General features: G+C 37.0%; 1 protein-coding gene across 7 annotated transcripts in view; it reads left to right on the forward strand.

The window, feature by feature from the left end:
* RMDN1 (regulator of microtubule dynamics 1) overlaps positions 1-12,525 on the forward strand; it is a 58,038-nt gene that overhangs the window by 22,338 nt on the left and 23,175 nt on the right. For all 7 annotated transcript variants that reach the window (XM_057736472.1, XM_057736470.1, XM_057736473.1 and 4 more), the window contains exons 3-4: positions 664-760; positions 2,404-2,563. In XM_057736472.1, coding sequence (XP_057592455.1) covers positions 664-760; positions 2,404-2,563 — 257 coding nt within the window. The remainder of the gene's footprint in view (positions 1-663; positions 761-2,403; positions 2,564-12,525) is intronic.

The following is a 12,525-nucleotide window of genomic DNA, read 5'->3' on the forward strand; positions in this document are numbered from 1 at the left end:
TTTTGTTTGTTTGTTTGTTTTCTTTTGTTTTTGGCACACGGGCTTAGTTGCTCCGCAGCATGTGGGATCTTCCTGGACCTGGGATCGAACCCATGGCCTCTGCATTGGCAGGGAGATTCTTAACCAATGCGCCACCTAGGAAGCCCTCATCTAAATTTTTTAATAGCAGATTTGATTCTTTTTCCATAACAATGTCTGTATAAGTTAGATCATAAAAAGAATATAGTAAAACAGTGTGTTGCATTCTATGCAAATTAATAATTTTCATTGCTGTAAGTGGATGTCATATCATCATTTTCTACAATGGACTTTACTTAACAGCAGCAACAATAACAAAGGCTTTGTGTGGAGGGTAAAGGTACCATAAATTCCTCACAGGAGATTACTTTTTTCATTTTTTAAAATGTGTCATATTTAGTCAGTACCAGAATGTTTTCTAATTTTTTATTTTTCAAGGTTTTAATAAGTCACTTATTGTGTGTGATAGCTTCATACTTATTTCTACTACACTTACATCTTGATGCTTCAGAATTTCTGACCTTTCTTTATAGGTGATTTCTGTATCTTTTTCTTTTGCTTCTATGTAAAAATGTTTGTGTTTCTTAGAATTATTGCCAACTGGCATGGGAAGACCTACTTTGCTGTGTCTTTTTTCTTTTATAGTCTTCAGAGTTGAAGAAATCCTTGAACAAGCAGACTACCTATATGAAAGTGGAGAAACAGAGAAACTTTACCAGTTGCTAACCCAGTACAAGGAAAGGTGGGCTATGTATGATAGGCCTGGGTTTGCGGTTTCCTGAAATTTTTTGTTATTTAACAATTAAAATATTCCTGGTGCTTGAAATTTTTATAGTTTTTAAAAGTTTGTACTTCAAAATAATATTTCTTAGAGTTTAATTTATAGTATGATTTTTTTCTTATTTTAAATGACTCAGAAGTGCTACATATATCTCATTGATTTAGAAAAGGTGGTTCTACTTACTCATTCTAGTTGAATGTTGAAATATTTTTTTCATTTTGTTACTTTGCTTTGAATACAAGGTAGTCATTGAATAGATGTTTATCTTATCTATATTGTATATTTCTCATTTCTTCTAAATTGATTTCTTATTGATTTAAGATTTGGATGAGCTAGGATGATTTTCTGTCACCACTGAATGGTATCTGTGTATCACTGTGAAGCACAGTCTCACAGAGAAACTAAAAATACCTCCTTTTTCTATTTTTAGTATTAGCTTACATGCTTAGTCCAGTGTATTAATGTGCAGTAATTTTGGGGAGGAGGATGGAGAAGGAGGGCGATTCAGCCCAATAATATAAGTCAAATCAGGCTAAATGGCACTTCCAGATCACTGATTTACTTCATCTCCTGACCTAAAAATATTGAGTCACTTTCAACTACCTTCTTAGATTCCCCAAACCAGTTTTCCCCCTAAGACCCATCAATTTTATTTCCTAAATATCTGTAGGATCCAGTTTACCTTCTCCATTGTCCCCTCAGTAACTTGAGCTGGTTGGCTTGGCATTTTCTGGTCATTTCAGTAGTTATTTGAAAAGTAAGCTATAAGGTAGTTATTCCATATTCATTGAATTATAGATAATACTATTGCTACCTTTAGTTTCATTCAATTTTATGTGAATAGTATTTTTGTTAAGAAATGTATAATGTAGTAGGCTTAAAGACAAACATTTACTAAAAAGGAATTTAAGGTTACTTTTTTTTAAAGAACTATGTCTAACTTTTAATCTTGGTTTCTATTTTATTTATTAGCCATTTCAAGTCTTAGGTAATTATACTTAAATGGAAGTTCTTCAAGGAGTCCAAAGCCCTTGCTTTAAATATTCCATGCATCATGGCATGGTTGACACATTCAAAAATAGGATTTATTTTGATATTACATTATATTTAATCATTCATTCATTAACAGATATTTATCATATATCTTTTGTGTGCCTGGTACTGTATTTGAAGCTACAGATACAGCATTTTGTTTTATAGAGCATGACCCTGTCTATAAATTTATGTATTTTATGGTATTGTCTGAACCAGTTAGTGACTTTTCTGAAGCACAGTGCCTCAAGTTATATGTTGAATTCTGTAGGGAAAGTGTTTAGAGAATTCAAATACAAAGATATTTTCTAAGGAAGTTACTATTTTAGATATTATAGGTAAGTTAATGTGTATGTGTAATATTGGATATTTTGTAGAAAATTTTAGCAAATACAGGTTTTGTGTGATAGAAAATAATAAATTTAACATTATGAATAATAGATTTTGATATTGTGTTGCTCTCTGTATCCTCACTAACCTGAAAGACCATGTGTATTCATTAGTGATATGACCTTTAACAGTTTTAAATTGTGAGTTAAAATGGTTGTTGTTTTATATTTATTTCAAATCAGTGAAGATGCAGAGTTACTGTGGCGTTTGGCACGAGCATCACGTGATATAGCTCAACTTAGTGGAACCTCAGAAGAGGAGAAAAAACTCTTGGTGTATGAAGCCCTAGAGTATGCAAAAAGGGCACTAGAGAAAAATGAATCAAGTTTTGCAGCTCATAAGGTGAGGTGCTTACAGTACTGAAACTGTTACCATATACTGAGGGGGACATTGGTCTGTACTTATCCAATACCTCTAATTTACATAGGAAAGAAATAGCTCTCTTTTAAAAAAGTAGGGAAGAGATTTATTTTTATAACATTTTTTCAAAAAGAAGTAGCTTCTTTGCATTCTTGAACATTTATTCTAACTTCATTATTGTGTTTGATAAATTACTTTTGTGAACGCTTATTTTTAAACTGAAGTGTTAGTAGTTTCATGAATTACCTCTATCTTTATTGCTAGTAGTTCAAACAATGGACAAATGTTTTCTCATTTTCCTCACATTATATTTCTGTTTTATGTGGAGGCAGGAGTACAGCAGCTGGACAGCTGAGACCTAGTATAACTTTTTACGTGTAACTCCACTAGCTTCTGGATTTCCTGACTGGTTTAGAATAATGTTTTTCAACAGACTAGGGGACATTATTGGTATTTTGGATTAGGACATCACTTTATCATTTAGACTGTCTTCAGTGGAGTCCCTAAGTCACTGTGACAACCAAATTCCGTCTCCTTGCATTTCCACATGCTCTCTTTAGGGGATGGTTCTGTCTCCCTCTGACCCCTACTACGATCACTACTTGCTTATATTAAGAATAAAACATACAGGCCTTTTAAATTTGTTGAGACTTGTTTTATGACCCAGCATACGGTCCATATTTGTAAATGTTCTTTTTTTAGCACATGAAAAGAATATTTATTCAGCCATTGTTGGATATATTTCATAAATGTCATTCAGGTCAAGTTGGTTGATAGTGGTGTTTGAGTCTTCTATATCCTTACTGATTTTCTGTCTAATTCTATGAATTATTGACAGAGGGATGTTGAACTCTCCAAGTATAATGGTAGATTTATCTCTTTCTGTTTGTAATTTTTTAGTTTTTACACCATATATTTTAAAGTGCTGTTATTAGGAATATAAACATTTAGTATCACTAGATTTTCTTGATGCATTGACCGCTTTATCATTGTAAAATGATCCTCTTTATATCTAGAAATATTCTTGGTTTTATAGTCTGCTTTGTCTGATATTCATGTAGCTACTCTTGTTTCCTTCTGATTGTTAACATGTTACATCCTTTTCTGTCCTTTTACTTTTATTTGTGCCTTTATGTTTAACATGTACTTTTTGTAAGGAGATGCTAATTCTTGCTTTTATTTTTACTTATTTTATTTTTTCACATTATATAAAATTCACCATTGTAATGTATACACTTCAGCGGTTTGTAGCATATTTTACTATGTTGTGCAACCTTCACCACTGTCTAATTCCAGAACACTTCCATTACCCCCAAAACAAACCCCATATCTATTGCCATTTAGTCCCAGTTTTCACCTCTCCTGTCCCCTGGCAAGCACTGAGGTACTTTCTGTCTTTATTAATTTGCCTATTCTGGACATTTCATGTAAATAGAATCATACAATAAGTGGCCTTTGTGTGTCTGGCCTTTTCACTTAGCCACTTCAACTCACTTAGTTGAGTATATGACAGTACTTCGTTCCTTTTTATGGCTGAATGATATTCCATTGTATGGAAATACCATTTTTGTTTATTAATTTATTAGCTGATGGGCATTTGGGTTTCCACTTCTTGGCTATTACCAATAATGCTGCTATAAACAATTATGTACAAGTTTTTGTGTGAACACCTGCTTTTATTATTTTTTTTTATTGAGGTAAATTCACATAAGAGCAACCATTTTATATATTTGGCATTTTTATACTATTGGCATATCATACATTTGCAGTGTTGTACAACGGTTACCTCTGTCTAGTTCTAAAACATTTTCATCACCCCGAAAGGAAACCTTGTACCCATTAAACTGTCACTCTATTCCTTCTTATTCCTAGCCCCTGACAACCACTACTCTGCTTTCTGTCTCTATGGTTTTACCTACTCTGAATATTTCATAGAAGTGGAATCATACAATATGGGATAATTTGTGTCTGACACCTTTCACTTACCTTGTTTTTGAAGTACATTCACATTGCAGCATTTATCAGAAATTTATTCTTTTTTATGGATGAATAATTTTTCATTATATACCACATTTTGTTTACCCCTTCATTAGTTGGTGGACATTTAAGTTATTTCCACTTTTGGCTATTGTTTATAGTGTATCTCTCATTAGTGCACAAATATTTGTTTAAATATCTGTCTTAAATTCTTTTGAGTGTATACCTTGTCTTTTTATTGTTGAATTGTAAGAGAATATTTTCTAAATACTAGTCCCTTGTTAAATATACGACTTACAGATATTTTCTCCCATTCTGTAACTTGTCTTTTCACTTTCTTAATAGTGTTCTTTGCAAAAGTTTCAATTTTGATAAAGTCCAATATATTTATTTTTCTTTGTTCGCTTGTGCTTTTGATGTCATATCTAAAATACCTGCCCAATCCAGTGTTACAAAGGTTTTCACCTATGTTTCCTTCTAAGAGTTTTATATTTTGCAGCTCTTATCTTTGGGTCTTTGATATATTTGGACTTAACTTTTATACATGGTGAGAAGTAGGAGTCCAGATTCATTCTTTAGCATATAAATATCCAGTTGTCCTGTCACCACTTGTTGAAAAGGTTATTCTTTCTCCACTGAATGGTCTTGGCATCCTTGAGGAAAATCAGTTCAACATAAATTTATGGGCTTATTTTTGCCTGAAAGTTCTATTCCATTGGTCAGTATGTATCCTTTTGCTAGTACCACAATGTATTGATTACTATTGCTTTATAGTAAGTTTTGAAATAAGGAAGTGTGAGTCCTCCAATTTTGTTCTTCTTTTGTCTTGACTTCTTTTGTTTTAACTATTCTCAGCCCCTTGAATTGCTATATGAACTTTAGGATCAGCCTGTAAATTTCTGCAAAGATGCCAGTTGGATTTTTTAAACGGATTTCATTGAATCTGTAGATCAGTTTGGGGAGTATTACCATTTTAACCATATCTTCCAATCCATGAACTTATGCTGTCTTTCCCTTTATTTAGATCTTTTTTTTTTTTTTTTCCCATCAGTGTTTTGTAATTTTTCAGTGTCAAATAACAATCAAAGAGAGGATCTTCAAAGTAGCAGGAGAGAAGGTTTTTAGGCAGGACTAACGTAGCATTTAATTTAGAAGGGTTTTTGTTGTTGTTTCTCCTTACAACTGATATTCCTAGATCTTTGTGAGCTCTGGATTTCTAAACCTTTGGAGTGGTTCTTTTCCCAGCCTTGGGTAGTCTCTTCATATGCAAGTGATGATATTTACTCAGCTGAACAAGGGTGACCCTCTGCAGTTCTTCCTCTGGAGTTCTAGCTCTGGTCAGCTATTTCTTCTTCAGTATACTGCTGTGTAAACTGCAGCCACCTGGGCTTCCCCAGACTCCCAGTTCCATCTCTTTAAAGCAGAGAGACTGCTTGGTCTGTTTTGCCTCCCTGGGCTTCAACCTGGAAATTTCTACAGGGCAGTCATAGGGCTCCTCTCATTTGTTTCCTGTCTCTGAGATGTCACTGTTGCCTGATGTATAATATCTTATTTCTTATATTTTGTCTGCTTATTTTAGTGTTTCAGGCAAGAAGGTAGGTATAGTATCTATTACCGCTTCTTGGCTAGATTATCTGTTATAAAAAATGTTTTCTTTAAAAATAATGTAAACTCATTACAGAAAATAGATATTTTGGAAATTAAAAAAAAGTACCAATATGGAAATAAAAATCATCCATCACAGCTCCTACCATCAGCTCTTGCTAGCATGATCGTTAATTAACAGTCCTATATGGTGACTAAATGCCAATCTAAGCAGAATTTTTAGGATTCATCCATAAGTTCATGTTTCCTTTGATATAGGTGATAGCTAAATGCATAAGAGAAAGTGATTTTATCTGGAGTCCTGATACGTGGGAAAAGATCAGAGCACCAAATTTGAAACCCTGTATGACACCTCTAGTCCTCTGAATTTGGGCAGCTGGGTGACTGTCAGTGGAGTTAATGAGCATAGTCTACAGAGAGGGGTGCATTTTATTTATTTATTTATTTAACTTTTAAAACTTATTTACTTTATGTATTTATTTTTAAGCTCTTTATTGCAATATAATTGCTTTACAGTCTTGTACCAGTTTTTGAGGTACACCGAAGTGAATCAGCTATATTTATTCATATACCCCACATATCCCCTCCCTCATGCATCTCCCTCCCACCTTCCCTGTCCTGGCCCTCTAAGGCATCACCCAGCATTGAGTTGATCTCCCTTTGTTATACAGCAACTTCCCACTAGCTATCTGTTTTACAGTTGGTAGTGCACATATGTCTATGCTACTCTCTCATTTTATCCCAGCTTCCCCTTCACCCTCCTCCCCCCCCCCACCCCGTGTCCTCCAGTCCATTCTCTGCATCTGCATCTTTATTCTTGCCCTGCCACTGGGTTCATCAGTACCATTTTTTTAGAATCCATATATATGAGTTAGCATACAGTATTTGTTTTTCTCTTTCTGGTTTACTTCGCTCTGTATGACAGTCTCTAGGTCTATCCACCTCATTATATATAGATCCATTTCATTCCTTTTTATGGTTGGGTAATATTCCATTGTATATATGTGCCACATCTTCTTTATCCATTCATCTGTTGATGGGCATTTAGGTTGCTTCCATGTCCTGGCTATTGTAAATAGTGCTGCAGTGAACATTATGGTACATGTTTCTTTTTGGATTATGGTTTTCTCTGGGTATATGCCCAGTAGTGGGTTTACTGGGTCATATGGTAGTTCCATTTTTAATTTTTTAAGGAACCTCCAAACTGTTTTCCATAGTGGCTGTACCAATTTACATTCCCACCAACAGTGCAGGAGAGTTCCCTTTTCTCCACACCCTCTCCAACATTTGTGGTTTCCAGATTTTGTGATGATGGCCATTCTGACCGGAGTGAGGTGATATGTCATTGTGGCTTTGCCTTGCATTTCTCTAATGATTAGTGATGTTGAGCATCTTCTCATGTGTTTGTTGGCCCTCTGTATGTCTTCTTTGGAGAAATGTCTATTTAGGTCTTCTGCCATTTGTGGATTGGGTTATTTGCTTTTTTGGTATTAAGCTGCATGAGCTGCTTGTATATTTTGGAGATTAATCCTTTGTCCATTGTTTTATTGGCAGGTATTTTCTCCCATTCTGAGGGCTGTCTTCTTGTCTTGTTTATGGTTTCTTTCGCTGTGCAAAAGCTTTTAAGTTTCATGAGGTCCCATTGGTTTATTCTTGATTTTATTTCCATGATTCGAGGAGGTGGGTCCAAAAGGTCCAAAAGCTTTGATGGATGTCATAGAGTGTTCTGCCTATGTTTTCCTCTAGGAGTTTTCTAGTGTCTGGCCTTACATGTAGGTCTTTAATCCATTTGGAGTTTATTTTTGTGTATGGTGTTAGGAAGTGTTCTAATTTCATTCTTTGATGTGTAGCTGTCCAATTCTCCCAGCACCACTTATTGAAGAGGCTCTCTTTTTTCCATTGTATATTCTTGCCTCCTCTGTCAAAGATAAGGTGCCCATATGTGTTTGGGCTTACTTCTGAGTTCTCTATTCTGTTCCATTGATCTTCCTTTCTATTTTTGTGCCAGTACCATACTGTCTTGATCACTGTGGCCTTGTAGTATAGTTTGAAGTCAGGAAGCCTGATTCCACCAACTCCATTTTTCCTTCTCAAGATTGCTTTGGCTATTCGGGGTCTTTTGCGTTTCCATACAAATTGTAAGATTTCTTGTTCTAGTTCTGTGAAAAATGCCATTGGTAATTTGATCGGGATTGCATTGAATCTGTAAATTGCTTTGGGTAGTATGTTGATTCTTCCAATCCAAGAAGATGGTATGTCGTTCCATCTGTTTGTATCGTCTTTGATTTCTTTCATCAGTGTCTTGTAGTTTTCTGCATACAGGTCTTTTGCCTCCTTAGGCAGGTTTATTCCTAGGTATTTTATTCTTTTTGTTGCAATGGTAAATGGGAGAGTTTCCTTCATTTCTCTTTCTGCTCTTTCATTGTTAGTGTAGAGGAATGCAAGAGATTTCTGTGCATTAATTTGTATCCTGCTACTTTACTAAATTCGATTAGTGTTAGCAGTTTTCTCGTATGATCTTTTTAATGTGCTGTTGGATTCTGTTAGCTGTTATTTTATTGAGGATTTTTGCATCTATATTCATCAGTGATATTGGCCTGTAATTTTCCTTTTTTTGTGACATCTTTGCTTAGAAAACTTCCTTTAGCAATTGTTGTAAGGCTGGTTTGGTGGTGCTGAATTCTGTTAAATTTTGCGTGTCTGTAAAGCTTTTGATTTCTCCGTCGAATCTGAATGAGATTCTTGCTGGGTAGAGTATTCTTGGCTGTAGGTTTTTCTCTTTCAGAACTTTGAGTATATCCCACCACTCCTTTCTGGCCTGCAGAGTTTCTTGATTGTTTAATAGTGTATTGTTTAGCCTCCATGTGTTTGTATTTTTTACAGTTTTTTTCAGGTAATTGATACCTAGTCTCATGGCATTGTGGTCAGAGAAGATGCTTGATACGATTTCAGTTTTCTTGAGTTTACTGAGGCTTGAGTTGTGACCCAAGATGTGATCTGTCCTGGAGAATGTTCCGTGTGCACCTGAAAAGAAAGTATTCTGCAGTTTTTGGATAGAATGACCTATAAATATCAATTAAGTTGAGATGGTCTAATGTGTCATTTAAAACTTGTGTTTCCTTATTTATTTTCTGTTTGGATGATCGGTCCATTGGTGTCAGTGGGGTGTTAAAGTCTCCTTCTATTATTGTGTTACTGTCGATTTCCCCTTTTATGGCTGTTAGCATTTGCCTTATGTATTGAGGTGCTCCTATGTTGGGTGCATAGATATTTTAATATTTACAATTGTTAATATTATTTCTTTATGTTTAATTTTCATTAGTTTGATTAATATGTGCCTCAGTGTATTTCTCTTTGGGTTTATTCTGTATGGGACTCTCTGCACTTGTTGGACTTATTTCCTTTTCCATTTTGGGGAAGTTTTCCACTATAACCTCTTTAAATATTTTCTCAGACCCTTTCTTTTTTTCTTCCTCTGGGATGCTTATGATTCGAATGTTGCTGTGCTTAATGTTGTCACCAAGGTCTCTGAGACTGTCTTCCATTCTTTTTTTTTTTTTTTTATAAATTTATTTATTTATTTTATTGGCTGTGTTGGGTCTTCGTTGCTGCACATGGGCTTTCTCTAGTTGTGGTGAGCAGAGGCTACTCTTCGTTGTGGTGCATGGGCTTCTCATTGCTGTGGCCTTTCTTGTTGCAGAACATGGGCTCTAGGCACATGGGCTTCAGTAGTTGCGGCACATGGGCTCAATAGTTGTGGCTCACGGGCTCTAGAGTGCAGACTCAGTAGTTGTGGCGCACAGGCTTAGCTGCTCCGCGGTATGTGCTGTCTTTCTGGGGCAGGGCTCGAACCCATGTCCCCTGCATTGGCAGGAGGATTCTTACCCACTGCACCACCTAGGAAGTCCTGTCTTCCATTCTTTTTATTCTGTTTTCTTTTTCCTGCTCTGTGGCAGTTATTTCCCCAGTTCTGTCTTCCAACTCACTTATTTGTTCTTCTGCCTCAGTTATTCTGCTGTTTATACCATCGAGTATTTTTAATTTCAGTTATTGTGTTGTGCATTACTATTTGTTTGCTCTTTAGTTCTTCTATGTCCTTATTAACTGTTTCTTGTATTTTTTCTGTTCTGTTATCGAGATACTGGATCATCTTTACTATCATTACTCTGAATTCTTTTTCAGGCAATTTTCCTATTTCCTCTTCATTTATTTGGTCTTGTGGGTTTTTATCTTCTTCCTTTGTCTGCAAGGTGTTTCTTTGTTTTCTCATTTTGTCTAATTTATAGGATTTGCTATCTCCTTTCCCTGTGCTGCCTAGTAGTCATTCCTCTTGTTTCTGCTCTCTGCCCCTGTGGTGGGGTTTGTCCACTGTCTTGAGTAGGCTTCCTGGTGGGGGGTGGTCTGGTGTCCGCTTTCTGGTGTATGGCTCTGTATCTTTTCTCTCTGATGAGCAGGGCCATGTCAGGTGGTGTGTTTTAGGGTATCTGTGAGCTTAATATGGCTTTAGATACTCTGTCTGCTGATGGGTGGGTTTGTGTTCCTGTCTTGTTTGTAGTTTGGTGTGAGGTATCCAGCACTGGCAGTTGCAGACAGTCGGATGAAGCCGGGTCTTAGACTCTGATACAGGGCTCTGTGAGACTTCTCTGCAGTTAATCTTCCCTGTGGCTGAGGACTCCCTAGTGGTCTAGCATCCTGGATTCAGTGCTCCCTCCCCAGAGCCTCCTACGTGACTTCTGATGGAGTAGTCCAGACTTCAGAGATTGCTTGTCCCAGCAATAAAGGGGATTAAAAAAGACTGTCCAAGCCCCAGACTAATGGCAGAGTATTGAGTCACACAAATACTAAATCAAGGAAACACATACATGCACAAGACACACAAATACTGAACCCAATATAAAATAAAGCACTAGAAAAACCTGACAGAAGAACCGCAGTATGCAAGCAATCAGAGAAAACCAACAAAAATTCAAAACCAAAAAAAACAAAACAAACAAGAAAAACAATAAAACCCCCACACACACAAACACAAATCCACAGAAATTTTGAAAGCTAGGATCAAACATAATAAAGAGCAAGAAAACAACCAGACAGACTGGAGATTCCCAAAACAAAATCAGACAGTTATAATTAGAACTAAGAAAAAGACAAAACCTAATAAGAAAAACCAAAGCAGTGTGTCATCTGGGGAATAAAGCAAGGAAACAGAGCAGACCCATAATATTGATTAAAAGTATATTAAAAGAAACTAAAAAAGGATAGAAGACAGGGCAACAGAAGAGTGTAGTATGGCTGAAAATATGAAAAGAAAAAGAAAAAAATAGAAATGTATAAAAGAGAAGAAAAGAAGGTAGGAGGGATAAAGTCAGCACTACAAAAAAAAAACTTAGCTAGAAATAGAAATATATAAAAAGGCTGAAAATAAAAATATAAGAAAAATAGAATAAAAAATATGTTATAAAACTTGTAGATCCCTTATAGGACTAAGATCTTAATTAAAAAAAAAAAAAAAGCTAGAACTGACCCCAGAATGGACCAGATCAATAGAGTTAATAATAATGTTTCTCTTTCCTTCGGGTCTCAGCTCTAAGTGTCCTTCTACCTGCCTTGGGCTTTTTGTATTACTCTGCAACCAGCAGAACTTTCTTTATTTTTCGTCTGTAAGCACTGGTGTGTGGGGAGAGAGAGGGTACAATAGTGGCTCCTTCCCCTGGGAGTGAGTGAGCAGTAGCACCCTGTCTGGGTCGCGGGAGCCCGGGAGGCAGTGGCAGTGCCTATTGCAGAGGGAAGCTGGCAGCTCAGGCCGAGAGAGAGACGACAACCGTGGCTCTTCCCCCCTGCAAATGACTCTGCAGTAGCACCCTGTCTTAGTTGCAGGAGCCCTTGCGGCAGTGGCAGTGTCTTGCATAGGGAAGTCGGTGGCTCAGGTGTAAACAGAATGTCTCCAAAGCTAGGCCACTCTGTGGACTTTTGGCTCTCGGCTGCAGGCACTCCAGGCCAGCCCTGCCAGGGGGCCTTTGTTATCCCTTGTCAACTGCGATAGCCAGGCCCAGAGGAGGCCTCCCTTTGTCTGTTGCAGGTTCCGAGAGAGGGACTACACCCGTGGTTCCTCCCGCCTGCTTGTGAGTCAGCAGTATTGAGCTGCCACCATGGCTGCCCAGCTTTCTGCAGTAGGCATTCTCCACTGTGGATTTCTTCCCTCCTGTCCCCTCAGTCCATCTCCCCACTGCCAACAAACACTGCCTCACCCTGAACCAGTTCTCCAGTTCCCACATTCCAGCTCCCAGACCCCCTGTTCAGCTGTGAACCCATGTCTCAGTCTGGACACACTGAGCTGTGGTGCGGACCTTCCATGTGTTTCTCAC

This window comes from Hippopotamus amphibius, chromosome 5 (assembly GCF_030028045.1).
Source record: "Hippopotamus amphibius kiboko isolate mHipAmp2 chromosome 5, mHipAmp2.hap2, whole genome shotgun sequence".
NCBI classification, from domain to species: Eukaryota; Metazoa; Chordata; class Mammalia; order Artiodactyla; family Hippopotamidae; genus Hippopotamus; species Hippopotamus amphibius.